We start from the raw sequence: 14872 nt of genomic DNA, 5'->3' as shown, positions 1-14872 counted from the left end.
CTGTAAGAGCAAAAGAAAAATAGAATTTAAGGACTTGATCTAATAACTCGATATTTTATTTAAAATAGTACACAGAAATCATATCAAATGTTTAAATTGACGTGTCACTGTATTTCTTTGTCTTGTTTTATTCACACCTGTAAAATATATATATATAAATAAATAAATACACTGTGTGGCTCATCTGTTACAGTGACTTTGCTGCCAATGCTGTTACCATTATGCACCTGGAACCTTTGGTGGCGTTATGGTCACTGCCACATAAGTTACGTTAATGTTATAATTAGTGCTGTCAAAATTATCGCGTTAATTGTTAAGATCAACGCGAAATGTTTAATGCATTAAAAAAATTTAACGCTGATTTTGTTTTTTTATTAATTTCCTGTAATCTAAGACCTTTAAATTCATGAGCACCTCTGGAGGAGGGGGCAACAGTGTGCTATGCTGGCGTTTGGCCTGACAGAAATGATTAGAAGAAGAAGTGACACCATGCTACTATCTAGCTAACACTAGCTAACACACGCAAGCATGGACGAGGGCGGACTTTTGGGTGGAAAGTTTCTCTTTAAGAAGTTGCCTGATGGCTTGTTGGACAAAACGAGAGTAAGATGCACAATTTGCAAAGCTGAATTCAAGTACCACAGAAGCAGTTCATCACTGGCGTATCACCTGAGAGCAAAACACCCAACTGAATCCACCTCTACGGGACCTCGCCAGTCTACGCTTCAGGAGTATGGTGCTTGTGGACGAATAACAAAAAATGTGAGAGAAAAGGTAACCAATTCCTTGGTTGTTTGGATAGCTAAAAACTGCCGACCAGTTAGCATAGTAGAAGATGATGGACTGAGAGAAGTCATTCGTGCTGCATCAGGAGATGAGTGTTACAATCTGCCCTCGAGAGGAACCATTGTGTCGAGACTGCACACTTTGTATGGGGACCAGAGGGCTCAGCAGTCCAGCAAGCTTGTGCAAGTAAGGAATGTCGCTCTCACCGGAGACCACTGGACTTCGGTGAACAACGATAATTACTTGGGGGTCATGGCGCATTTTATTGATAACAACTGGACTATGCAATTGTTTGCACTAACAGTGAGTAAAACTGAAGAGAGACACTATGCTGAGGCGTGTGCTGACCATTTTCTGAATGTTGCAAACAAATGGAAAATCAAGGACAAGGTAACCACGCTTGGCACCGACAGTGCTCGTAACATGGTTGCAGCCGCCAGACTACTTCCATTTGAACACATGCCCTGCATGGCCCACATTCTGCAAAGAACGGTCACAGTTTCTCTTAATGACAGCGCATTTGAAAGGGCTCTGGCCAAATGTCGCAAGATTGTTGGACATTTTAAGCATAGTCCAGCAAACGCTCAGGAATTAAAGGCACAGCAAGCTGCACATGGACATCAAACAGAACCGCTTGTTCAGGACGTTCCAACAAGATGGAACTCCACCCTAGAGATGATCAAGCGGATCCAGAGAAACAAATTTGGGCTGACCACTATCCTGACTCAACAAAACAGCAAGGTGACTATGTTGACTGACCAGGAGCTTGACAGACTGCAAAAGCTGGAGGAACTACTGGAACCTTGCAGGTAAATACATTTTGTTTCTCATGATTGTGTGTCTATCTTTGCATTCTAGCTTTGTTTTCAAGTATGTTCTCCACCTCCACCTCTCTGTGTATTTTCATATGTAGTTTTTATGTTTGTCTCTGTGTGATTAATAGAAAAATACAGACTTGATCTTTCTATTGCAGATATGTTACCGAACTGCTGGGAGGAGAGCAGTATGTCTCTTGTTCCATGGTGTTGCCAGCCTTGTGTAATTTGTTCAGGATTATGGAGCCCTCAGATGATGACCCAGTCTACGTTTTGAGGTTTAAGAAGATTTTTACCACAGACCTAGCTCAGCGGAGGGACAGCAGCAATCTCACATGGCTGAAGATCGCTACTGCCCTTGATCCCAGGTTTAAAGATCTTAAATGCCTTTCCAAAGATGAAAAAAGAGAGGTGTGGGCATCAGTACATGACCTTCTGATGTCAGAGACGGATGCACACCAACCATCTGCTCAGACAACAGAGGAACCCTCACCAAAGAAGAGCAAGATGTCCATCTGCTTGCTGGGTTCTCCTGATTCAGATACAGAGGAAGAGGAAGATGCTATAGACTGCTGTCTGAATCTGTACAAAGCAGAGCCCAAAATTGACATAGGAGAGTGTCCACTACAGTGGTGGTTAAAGAGAGAAGGAGCACATGCCAGGCTGGCACCTATTGCACGCAAGTACCTGTCAACCCCTGCAACCACAGTGCCTTGTGAGAGATTATTCTCACTCTCAGGTCACATCATTCAAAAGAAGCGTGCTTCTTTGTCATCAGACAATGTAAACAGAATAGTCTGCCTCAGTAACTGGCTGAGTGCAAAGAAGGACTAATCCAGATTGCTCCTTTGAAGTGAAAAATGTTCAACATTCTGGGTTTTCAGCTGTGTCTTTTTGTGTTTTAAATACTGAGTTTTGTGCACCCTTTATTGTTATGATATTCACTTTAACCTGTAGGCCTGGGTTCAGTCACTGTTGATGGCCTTAAAGGTTTTTTGTAAGTTTTCACTGTGTTAAAGATTGATGAAAACTATTAAAATTCTCTTTGAATTTCAGCATACATTCTTTGTGTTTATTCTGCATTTACTTCATTGTGTTGCATAAATGTCTGTTACAATCTTAAAATATAAAGAATAAAAAAAATGTAATTGGAGCCAGGCTATTAATAAAGTAATTGAGATTAATCGCAATTAATAACAGAAAATTGTGAGATTAGTTAGTTAATTTTTTTTAATCTATTGACAGCACTAGTTATAATAGATTATAACAGGGATCTGGGCCTTCTTATGCAGGTGTGATTAAATTTCCATTGGGCGAAAACCCAACCAAACAAAAAAACTACACTTTCTTAAGGCAACAATATTTGAAGGTTTTCTATATGGTGGCCAGGTGTAAGATACAGGGAGTGCAGAATTATTAGGCAAGTTGTATTTTTGAGGAATAATTTTATTATTGAACAACAACCATGTTCTCAATGAACCCAAAAAACTCATTAATATCAAAGCTGAATGTTTTTGGAAGTAGTTTTTAGTTTGTTTTTAGTTTTAGCTATTTTAGGGGGATATCTGTGTGTGCAGGTGACTATTACTGTGCATAATTATTAGGCAACTTAACAAAAAACAAATATATACCCATTTCAATTATTTATTTTTACCAGTGAAACCAATATAACATCTCCACATTCACAAATATACATTTCTGACATTCAAAAACAAAACAAAAACAAATCAGCGACCAATATAGCCACCTTTCTTTGCAAGGACACTCAAAAGCCTGCCATCCATGGATTCTGTCAGTGTTTTGATCTGTTCACCATCAACATTGCGTGCAGCAGCAACCACAGCCTCCCAGACACTGTTCAGAGAGGTGTACTGTTTTCCCTCCTTGTAAATCTCACGTTTGATGATGGACCACAGGTTCTCAATGGGGTTCAGATCAGGTGAACAAGGAGGCCATGTCATTAGTTTTTCTTCTTTTATACCCTTTCTTGCCAGCCACGCTGTGGAGTACTTGGACGCGTGTGATGGAGCATTGTCCTGCATGAAAATCATGTTTTTCTTGAAGGATGCAGACTTCTTCCTGTACCACTGCTTGAAGAAGGTGTCTTCCAGAAACTGGCAGTAGGACTGGGAGTTGAGCTTGACTCCATCCTCAACCCGAAAAGGCCCCACAAGCTCATCTTTGATGATACCAGCCCAAACCAGTACTCCACCTCCACCTTGCTGGCGTCTGAGTCGGACTGGAGCTCTCTGCCCTTTACCAATCCAGCCACGGGCCCATCCATCTGGCCCATCAAGACTCACTCTCATTTCATCAGTCCATAAAACCTTAGAAAAACCAGTCTTGAGATATTTCTTGGCCCAGTCTTGACGTTTCAGCTTGTGTGTCTTGTTCAGTGGTGGTCGTCTTTCAGCCTTTCTTACCTTGGCCATGTCTCTGAGAATTGCACACCTTGTGCTTTTGGGCACTCCAGTGATGTTGCAGCTCTGAAATATGGCCAAACTGGTGGCAAGTGGCATCTTGGCAGCTGCACGCTTGACTTTTCTCAGTTCATGGGCAGTTATTTTGCGCCTTGGTTTTTCCACACGCTTCTTGCGACCCTGTTGACTATTTTGAATGAAACGCTTGATTGTTCGATGATCACGCTTCAGAAGCTTTGCAATTTTGAGACTGCTGCATCACTCTGCAAGATATCTCACTATTTTTGACTTTTCTGAGCCTGTCAAGTCCTTCTTTTGACCCATTTTGCCAAAGGAAAGGACGCTGCCTAATAATTATGCACACCTGATATAGGGTGTTGATGTCATTAGACCACACCCCTTCTCATTACAGAGATGCACATCACCTAATATGCTTAATTGGTAGTAGGCTTTCAAGCCTATACAGCTTGGAGTAAGACAACATGCATGAAGAGGATGATGTGGACAAAATACTCATTTGCCTAATAATTCTGCACTCCCTGTAGATTAACTACAGCTACAGAAATACACGGTCCAAAAACAATTATAGCCCACATATAGATTCTGCTCTCAGAACAAAAGCATTATTTTCTCTTGATCAAGTCCAATTTCTAAACATTTGCAAAAGGTTATAGCTATATAGTTTATATCCTACCAATTCACAGTTATTAAAGCCTGGAATAAAATAAAATACTATATACAGTAGAATAAAATAAAATAAATATACAATAAGATAAAAATAGAATACAAATACAAATACTATATACAACTGAGTAAAAATACAATGATGACAGAAAGGATTATTGCACTTAGTATTATTGCATATGTATGGATGTGTGTGCTTGATCAGTTAAAGTCTTTATTATGGAGTCTGACAGCAGTGGGGAGGAAAGACCTGCGAAATCTCTCCGTCCCACACCGTGGGTGCCGCAGTCTCCCACTGAAGGAGCTGCTCAGTGCTGTCACAGTCTGCTGCATGGGGTGGGAGATGTTGTCCATCAGGGATGACAGCTTAGCCGCCGTTCTCCTGTCACTCACCACCTCCACTGGGTCCAGAGGGCATCCTAGAACAGAGCTGGCCCTTCGGATCACCCTGTTCAGTCTCTTCCTGTCCCCAGCAGAGATGCTGCCGCCCCAGCAGACCACGCCATAAAAGATAGCAGAAGCCACAACAGAGTCATAGAATTTCTTCAGGAGTGGGCCCTCCACTCCAAACGACCTGAGTCTCCGCAGCAGGTACAGCCTGCTCTGCCCTTTCCTGTAGAGGGCGTCTGAGTTATGAGTCCAGTCCAGTCTATTGTTCAGATGAACACCAAGGTACCTGTAGCTGTCCACAGCCTCAATGTCCATACCTTGGATGTTCAGTGGTTGCAGTGGAGAATGCTTGTGCCTGCGGAAGTCTACCACCAGTTTCTTGGTTTTATTGGCGTTGATCTGGAGGTAGTTCAGCTGGCACCAGTCCACAAAGTCTTGGGTCAGACCTCTGTACTCCTTGTCGTCCCCATCAGTGATGAGGCCGACTATTGCAGAGTCATCAGAGAACTTCTGCAGGAAGCACTGGGTGGAATTGTGGGAGAAGTCTGCAGTGTAGATGGTGAAGAGGAACGGAGCCAGAACCGTTCCCTGTGGGGCCCCCGTACTGCAGACGACCCTGTCCGACACACAGCCCTGAGTCCTCACATACTGTGGTCGGTCGGTGAGGTAGTCCAGGATCCAGGTAGTGAGGTGATGGTCCACTCCAGAGTTCACCAGCTTGTCCTTTAGAACCGAGGGAAGAATGGTGTTGAAGGCACTGGAGAAATCAAAGAACATGATTCTCACAGTGCTTCCAGCGGTCTCCAGGTGAGCGAGGGAACGATGTAGGAGGTGAATGACGGCATCATCCGCTCCAATGCCAGGCTGGTAGGCAAACTGAAGTGGGTCCAGTGATGAGCTTATTAGGCGCCGAAGCTGAGCCAGGACCAACCGCTCCAGGGTCTTCATCAGGTGGGATGTCAGAGCCACCGGCCTGTAGCTGTTGAGGTCCTTGGGGCGTGAAGTCTTTGGCACTGGTACAACACAGGAGGTTTTCCAGAGCTGTGGGACTCTTCCCAACCTCAGGCTCAGGTTGAAGAGGTGCTCCATCACCCCACACACTGCCTTCTTGCCATTAATCCTCCTCAGTTCCCTCCTAACCTGGGTGGTTGAGAGAGACAGGCTGGAGCCTTGTGTTGAGTGTGTATTGGATGCTGTTGTTGGGGGTGGGGGGGAGTGAGCAGGGTGAATAGAGGAGGTGTGAAGTGTCTGAGGTGGAACAGCAGCAGTGGGGGTGGGTGAGTCTGCAGCCGATGTTGCAGACTGCCTCATGGCTGAGTCAAATCTGTTGAAGAAATGATTCAGTTCATTTGCCCATCTCACATCCCTCCCAGGCAGAGAGTTCTGCTGTTTGTGGCCCGAGATGGTTCTGAGGCCTCTCCAGACTTCACCAACGTTGTTTTGTTGAAGCTGGTTCTCCATCTTCTGCCTGTAGCTCTCCTTCCCATTCCTTATCAGTCCCCTCAGCTCTCTCTGCACCCTTTTCAACTCCTCTTTGTCTCTGGATTTGAAGGCCCTCCTCTTCTGCTTGAGGACGGTTTTAATTTCTGGGGTAATCCAAGGTTTGTTGTTGGAGAAACACCGTACAGTCCTGGTAGGTACAGTGTTATCCACACAGAAGTTTATATAGTCAGTAATGCATGTAGTAAGGCTGTCGATGTCCTCACCGTGGTCATCACAAATCACCTCCCACACAGTCGACTCAAAACAATCCTTAAGAGCCTCCTCGCTCTCCTCTGACCATCTCTGTACTGTGCGGGTGGCTGGTGGCTCCCTGCGCACTAAGGGCTCATACACAGGGACAAGGTGCACCAGGTTGTGATCAGATCTGCCCAGGGGAGGGAGAGGTGATGAACTGTATGCCTCTTCTGCATTGGCATACAGTAAGTCCAGTGTTTTATTGACTCTGGTTGGGCAGGTCACATACTGGGTGAAGGTGGGCAGTGTGGAGTCCAGTGAGGCATGATTGAAGTCCCCTGATATTATGAGAAGGGCTCTCGGTGATTGTGTTTGCAGTCTGCTGACCACAGAGTGGAGAGAGTCACAGGCTGCATCCGCGTTGGCCGAGGGGGGGACATACGCTGTTATCGCGATAACATGCGAGAACTCCCGGGGCAGGTAGTACGGACGCATGCTAACGGCTAACAGCTCAATGTCTCTGCTGCAGAGTTGCTCTTTTACAGTGATGTGCCCAGGGTTACACCATCTGTCGTTCACAAAAACTGCCAGTCCCCCTCCTTTCCTCTTACCGCTGTCTCTGGTCCTGTCCGCTCGCAGCAGCTGGAATCCCGGTAGTGTCACGCTTGTGTCCGGAGTTAGCGATGTTAGCCACGACTCCGTTAGCATCATGATGCTACATTGCCGGTACTCCCTCTGTGACCAGGTTAGCGACATGAGCTCATCCATCTTATTGGGCAAAGATCTTACGTTTCCAATAATTACAGAAGGAAGAGATGGTCGATATGTTGGCCATTTGTTATGGACTCTGTACAACAGCAATTCATGTTTGGTTCAAACTGGCAACTGTAAGTCAGACTTAATTCCCATGGCACTTGGACAGCACCAGGGCTGTCCTTTATCACCAGTTCTGCTTTTTGTGATGTGGTTGTCCTTGCTTCATCAGGTAGCCACCAGCTCACAATTGGATGTTTTGTGTTAAGCAATAGGAATAAGAATTAGCACAACCAAGTCTGAGGCCATCATTTCTGGTGAGAACAGGGTAGAGGGTCTACTCTGGGTCAGGGAGGAGCATCTCAGGGGTCTGGTTTATGAGTGTGTGGAAAGTGGAGTTAGAGACTTACAGACGGATTGATGTGATGTATCAATCATCAGCAATGATGAGTGATACTGTGCCAGTGTGTTCTAGTGAAGAGCTCAGTATGAAATCCAACTGTCAGTCTATGTTTCTACATTCACCTTATGGCTAAGTGCTGAGGGTAGTCACCAAAAGAATGAGATTGTGGATTCATGCAGCAGAAATGAATGCCTTCCATAGGGTGTCTGTGGTCTCACTTAGAAGGAGCTCGGTCATCTGGGAGAAGCTCAGAGTGGAGCTGCTACTCCTCCACATTGAAAAGAGCCAATTGAGGTGGTTCAGCCATCTGACGAGGATGCCTCCTGGGCAGCTCCTAGGTGAAGTGTTTTAGGCATGTCCTACCGGGAGGAGGCCCTGGGGGCAAACCCGAGACATGCTGGAGACATATCTCAGCTTGGGATGCCTTCATGTCCCCCAGGATGAGGTGAAAGATGTGGCTAAGGAGGGGGAGGTCTGAGCATCTTTGCTTAGACTGCTGCTTCAGTGACCCGGACCCAGATAAACAGCAAAAAATGGGTGATGGCACACAAACTATTCAGGTAGTGGTCTTCACTTTATTTGACACAGGCTTAACATTTACTTTATTATTTCCACTTCCAACATATGAACTAGAATAGATTCCTATTTTTACTTACTATTCCAGCTATTCCATGACATCACATATAAATCACAAAGGACAACTAAAGATTTCCATCTACATCATTTCCAATCTTAGACTTTTTTTCTTCACTGACATTAATTCCCTACAAATATTTATTTTACAAATTATTTTTTGCCCTTCGATTTGTCAGTGGTATAGTGTGTACTGTATGCGACAGTGACAAGGTGCTTGGTACCAAAAACATTTTCAAGTTGAAAGACTTTTGCAATTCACAGGAAAAGTTATATGCCTACAAACAGAATGATTCACTTGGTTCATTGTGGAGTACTTGCAGATGGCCGTAGAAAATAAATGAGTTTCAAAGTATGTGTAGGTGGAATATTTCTGTGTAGACGTGCTTTGCCACAAACACAATTATATGTCTAACCCCTGACAGCAGGTTGAGAGAGAGAGAAAGCAATAGTGTTTGCATATTTCATCTTCTACTCTCAAATCTACTTTGTGTGTATGTCGCTAAGCTTGTATGTGTGGGTTACAGTATAACAAGCCTGTTAGCTGCTAAATATTTTTATAGGCATATCCAGAACAGCAAAATAATAAAATGCAAAATTTGAGCTGATTTGATAATCTCATCTAACAGACAGTTGGAGCAATACGCAAAGAAAAACACACTGTTTGCGTTGGCATCGATTGTTCCCCATTAAGCCCCAGGTTGCACCAGCTCTGTTGAGGAACTAATTATGGTGGATACTGTCCAAGGAAGCAAACTACATTCCTGGACTGAAATAGCAATGTTTGTGCAACGATGTCTCTTGATAGATTAAAAATCTTTGGTGATAATAATAATAATAATAATAACAATCAACTGAAATTTTTGATCTGTAAAATGTTTTGTTCTCAACAGTCACGAGATTGGCAACAATAGTGGAATACACCAATTAGCAATGGTATAAAATGTCACATTTACTAAATGCAAAATGCACTTTTTTCCCCCTTTACCTTTAAAGGCTTTGCTAAGATTGGTCAGCATCTCCTTGGGCACAGTATTCCAGATATGAATCTGTTCAGTTTCACTGAAAAAGAAACACCTGTTTAAAGTTTCCCACATTTTCATACTAAAGTAAACAATTTCACCTTCTTTATCCCTCAAGAAATAACAACTAAGTCAAGTTTATCAAATTCAGCATTGCCTCCCACAGGAAATCGCTTTCATGCTTCATTGTCAGAGAAGCTAGGGAAAATATGAACATTTTAGTTTCCTGCCTGAGCTGATTAACCACATCTGAGGGTGTATTTTTACAAAAATAGAAAAATAGTCAGGTGTTCTTGCTGAAAGCTGTTTTTGAAGGCCAGAAATAAGTGATTTTATCCAATGGCCTGTGAGGGGGGAAACTATTTTCCTTTTTAATGTCAAAGCACACACACTGGATACCTTTAACATTTAAAGTCAGTATCATTTTGGCATTATTATTGTTTGGTATGTTCGATATAATGCCAGGGATAGTAAATCAGTAAGTTAGGCCTTTATAATTGTCATATATCAACAATCAAGTTTAATCTCCTTCTCTCTCATAACGTTAAAAAATGTACATATATTCATTGTGTATTTTGATTTGTTCATACATCTTTGTGTGTGTCTTTGTGTGTGTTGGGTTAATGAGAAAAATAACCTGCAAAGATAGTTGACTCTGACTTCTATTTGAATTTATTTAATTGCCTCTCTGGTTATTAAAAATGTGTTTTCAGACTGTACGACTCATAGTCAGATGGTGGAGCAGGAAATGGTAAATTCATTGCCGTGTGTTGCACCAGCTAAGGCACCACCTGCTCAACAGCATGTCCAAGGGGAATCACTGTAATCTATTACAAGCTCTCTCCAGAGCACAGCTTGTTTTGTCGCTCCATGCCCAGTGGGTAATTTGGAACCTAGCCCACTGTTTTCTAAAACATCCAGGACACTTATACAACAAAATGTTTCAAATGCAGAATCATACTCATTTCATACCTTTTGATAACACAGAAAATATTAGAGTGGACAAACATAGCAAGCACCTAATACTCAAACACAGATAGTTGCTATAGAAGAAAAAGCATTAAAGTATCTAAAACAATATAGAAGATATATATAAAAAATGGATGTGGGTGATTTTTTTCAAATATCATCCACACAAACATTTGCTTAGACTTTTAACAGTTTTAATTTCTACAGGGATAAGCTTCTTGTAATTCAGCAACTCTAACTATTATAATCATTCCACATATTTTTGTGACCCTTACACCACCCACACTTGTAAGATATTAAAGACATACTACAAAGACAACTTACAAGAAAAAGAGTTAAGCTAAACAAGATTATTGGAAAGAGTATTGACATCGGTGCCTTTATGTCTGGAGTCTAAAGACATGCTGTTAAATTGGTGACTCTAAATTAAGCATAGGTGTGAATGTGAGTGCAAATGGTTGTTTGTCTCTAAGTGCAGTTTCCCTGTGTGTACACCTGTCTGAGTCTATTGCTGTAGACACTATGGCAGCTGTGATAGACTCTATCCCGCTCATGACCCCGAATTGAATAAGCAACCGTATGGATGACGTATTGATGCTGAAACTGAATGATTTTGAAAATGTGGGGAAAAGGAAAGAAATGACGTTAATAGAAACAGAGAGAACATGTCTTGCTTTTGTAAAAACTGTATTTGAAAAGCCAAAGTATCCCAACAGCCTTTCATCAGCTAAATTAATAAAAACATGTGAATTTAGATTGAATTGTATTTGTCTGCCAATTCATTTTACTGTAATTTCAAAGGTATCTCTTTATGTTACTTATAATCACCAATCACATCATTAGGTAGTGGGGTAAAACTGTTGGGAAACAGAACTGTCCAGGGTTGACCCTTCAAGTGTGGAAAGAAAAGAATAGACTGCTTACATTTTAATCATTCAGAGATTATGTGATTGAATAATATAGCAGCTCAGTTCAACTTTAAAGGAGCATTTTGCTTTATTATAAATTGTCACCTCTAGCTGACTAAATTATTGATGTTAGTAAATATAACTCTTCTTACTAATGGCTAAATTCATTAAGAACCAGCACAGAAATGGCAACTACCAACATGAAAGCCATTCTCTAAAAATAAACATTAAAAACACCAATTAAAAGTTTTTATATGCTTATATGGTTCTGTGTAGGCCTCAAGCATATGTTGACTTGCTAAATTGGCACTCAGTCATCATACCTAAGCCTATAAAGGCAACGTGTGCATGTGCATTTGCTATTCTTTTTGTAGGCCATGTGTGCCCCACTCCACCTGGTCCTATAACTACTCTATTATATACGAGCGAGCTTCTGCACTGTGAGCACTTTGATGTGTGTAGCCGTCCCATCTGCAAATTTAGTTTATCGTGTTTCTGAAGTAACTTTACCAACATTGGAATTTGGGTTTACATTAAGTTCACCCTTTACTTATCTGTGTGGCGTACAAATTGGCCCAGCGAGCAGATGTTTTGTGCTGGAGTGGAGCTCTGAGTGAGTGGCAATGAACAGAGTTTACAGCGAGCTTTTTCATTAGACTGCAAGATGCTTAACAGTCAGCAAAAGTGTCATCAAATTTGGCTCAATGTGAAATTAGTGTTCGTCAGACTTTTTGCCCCATCGTGCCTCCTATATCTGCAGTAGCTGAACAACATATATACTTGAACTGAAAAACAACAACAACAAAAACATCTAAACACACGCTAAGCTTCAGAGGTGCAGCTTTCACCAGCAGCAGATTGTGGCAGAATGGCTAAATAAATCAATAGGGTCCCTTTCACTGGTGCTATTGAAAACACAATATCCATGTCTAATCTTATGGATAGACTACAAAGGGAAAAGCAGCTGCATCATCCAGAAAGTATAAGGAACAAAAACTACACTGGCTCTAGCTATGAGCAGGAGTGTACCTCAAACAAGCCATCATACCTGCCTAATCAAAAGTAAAGAAAAAAATATTTTTATTCTTGTTCAGCCAGTGGAAAAAGCAGCACAGAAAACAATTTCTGCTGTCTGAATAGGTGACCTACAGCCCACCTCCAAAATCTCTCACCACCCACCCCCCTACCATCAGAGGTACAAATACAAAGAGCAGGGAAACAGACTGCCGTGCTTCTGAGAACGTGATGAGGTGTTCAACTATGAACTCGGAGCAACAAGTACAGCATACACATACAAACAGACCCTCTGGTGCCAAAAAAAAAGAAAGAAAGAAATCACACATAAGCAACAACGTGCTCTGCTCATGTAGATGAGCCAGTATGTTGTTTATGCTTATTATTCTCTAACAGTCTGCATTTCTGTGTAGTTCACTGTATCTGTTGTAGCTGCTTATGTGCTGATAGTGTGTCCTGATGCTCTCTCTTTCTCATTTAACAAATCAACAGGTCACTACTGATTGTGTTTTGGTCAGTTTAAACAGTTATTCCTTCCATTAAATCTGTCACGAAGTCACAACTGCGTGTATTAACTTTTCAATTTGATGTCTAATAACTGTAGAAATGTTATTTGTAATATTCTTCAGAATTTCTAGTTGAAATGCACTGAATGACCAGTTTTAGAACATGAATACAAAATTCATTTCCTTAATATAGTTTTGTCAGACTGTTTACGACAAAAATTAAGTGCTTGATAGAGAAAATGCCATCATCTGAACAGCGATCCTAACCAAGTAGGATACTAATCGTTCTAGTAGCAGCACAATTAGTATCCTAATCATGCTACTAGTAGGGTTATAACATTAGGTGTTGGTCTTGTCAGAGTTACGCATGCAGAAATTTTTCCCTGCCATCCAAACCTATAGGCCTGTTTGTTGGTCTTTAGCACCACTGCATTTGACCACAGTGAAATGTCTTAAAATAACTGTAAAGAAGGTTGTTGGTGCACACATTTGATATACATGATTTTTTTTGTCTAATAAGTTAAAATAGGACATTTTTAAGATGTATGTCACATTAATGTAATAATAATAATAATCAGCGTCATCATCATAATAAAAAAGTATTATATACCAAGGAATACAAACTTTGTTTCAACTTAAATTTTAATTCTAATTAATTCACAGACTTGAACATCTGTTATGTAGTACACAGGCAGAGAAATTCAATGGGAAGAGCAAAAAAACCAAAAGAATGGCTCCATTTTCTAGATGGGTGACTTTGCTTCCACACCTAAAACAAAATATGGAAATGAGTATCGTTACAGGTTAAACTGGTATTTGGCATGCGTGGGAACCCTAAAATCGCAGTGGTGCAATATGTGGAATGAACATGCTACAATAACTTCTGCTGCTCTTTGTAGATTTTTTTTAATTGATTTTTTTACAAGATAAGCCTGGGTTTTCTAGTCTTAAATAGTGTAAATCTGGAACTCTTATCAGCATCGTCACCTTAAATTTATTGAATTGATGTTTAGTATCAATTCACCTGATGATACCTTACACTGACAATTAACACCACAGCTGCTTTGCGCAAGTCCCACATAATGCATTACTTTAAACTTCACCACAGTACTGCAAACTAAGCACAGTAGCCTGCACTAAACTGCACTTTCATGCAGCCTTGTAATAACATAAATGAGTTTATGTATTTTTGGATTTGATTACCTGTAATCCCTGTTACTCCCGTTATGCTTGTTTCTCTTTTGTATCGCTAGCTAGATGCTGAAGTGCAACATCTACACCAAAAACAGCATTCTGGATTATTCCAACTCAGTTTAAAATCTGACTACAATAAAATAAATGATGCATGCATTATATGATTTTTGGCCCTTTCATCTCTTTGTCTGTGATAAGCACCATTAATAGTTATACCAATAGGATCTTCTTTTATGTGTTATTGTTCATTTATTTTTATATAATTTTGATGATTTTAGAAAGAATCCCCCTCAGATGTCTTAAACCTGAAGTAAGATTTAAGCCTGTTTTGAAAATGTAGAGATAATTGTGTTAAAACGTTGGGAGGAAAAGTAAAAAGTCAGAAAAATACATTTTCAAGTAAGTACAGATATATGAAAATTCTACTGCAACTAAGTATTTCTACTTCATTACTCCCTATTTTGGGGGCAATTTGAACACATAAACAATAAAGCCCTAATTAGTAATTGTTTCAAGAAAAATTTGAAAAATTAGGAAGAATAAGCATTACCTGAAAAATACTGTCACTGAAAGCCTGATAACATAATGAGTATTTACATTTTACCAAAGTCATATCTGTGGTTAAATAGTAGATAGTCTGGTTCTAATTTAGCGCTTCTCTAATCTATCAGAGGTTTGTAGATCCTCAGTGTTGCATC

The 14872-nt window shown here is 41.0% G+C and overlaps 1 protein-coding gene across 1 annotated transcript; it reads left to right on the top strand.

Moving 5' to 3' along the window:
- The first annotated feature begins 361 nt into the window (after nucleotides 1-361).
- Nucleotides 362-2451, top strand: LOC146570926 (E3 SUMO-protein ligase ZBED1-like). The gene is made up of 2 exons (XM_085281248.1): nucleotides 362-1595; nucleotides 1760-2451. The coding sequence occupies exons 1-2, from the start codon at nucleotides 529-531 to the stop codon at nucleotides 2433-2435; spliced, it is 1743 nt and encodes a 580-aa protein (XP_085137374.1). The 5' UTR covers nucleotides 362-528; the 3' UTR covers nucleotides 2436-2451.
- Nucleotides 2452-14872: the final 12421 nt, after the last annotated feature.

This window comes from Mchenga conophoros, linkage group LG7 (genome assembly GCF_057382185.1).
Source record: "Mchenga conophoros isolate Kocher_MC1m ecotype Shallow Benthic linkage group LG7, M_conophoros_male_GT1.1, whole genome shotgun sequence".
NCBI classification, from domain to species: Eukaryota; Metazoa; Chordata; class Actinopteri; order Cichliformes; family Cichlidae; genus Mchenga; species Mchenga conophoros.
This window is presented reverse-complemented; position numbering and strand designations above follow the sequence as displayed.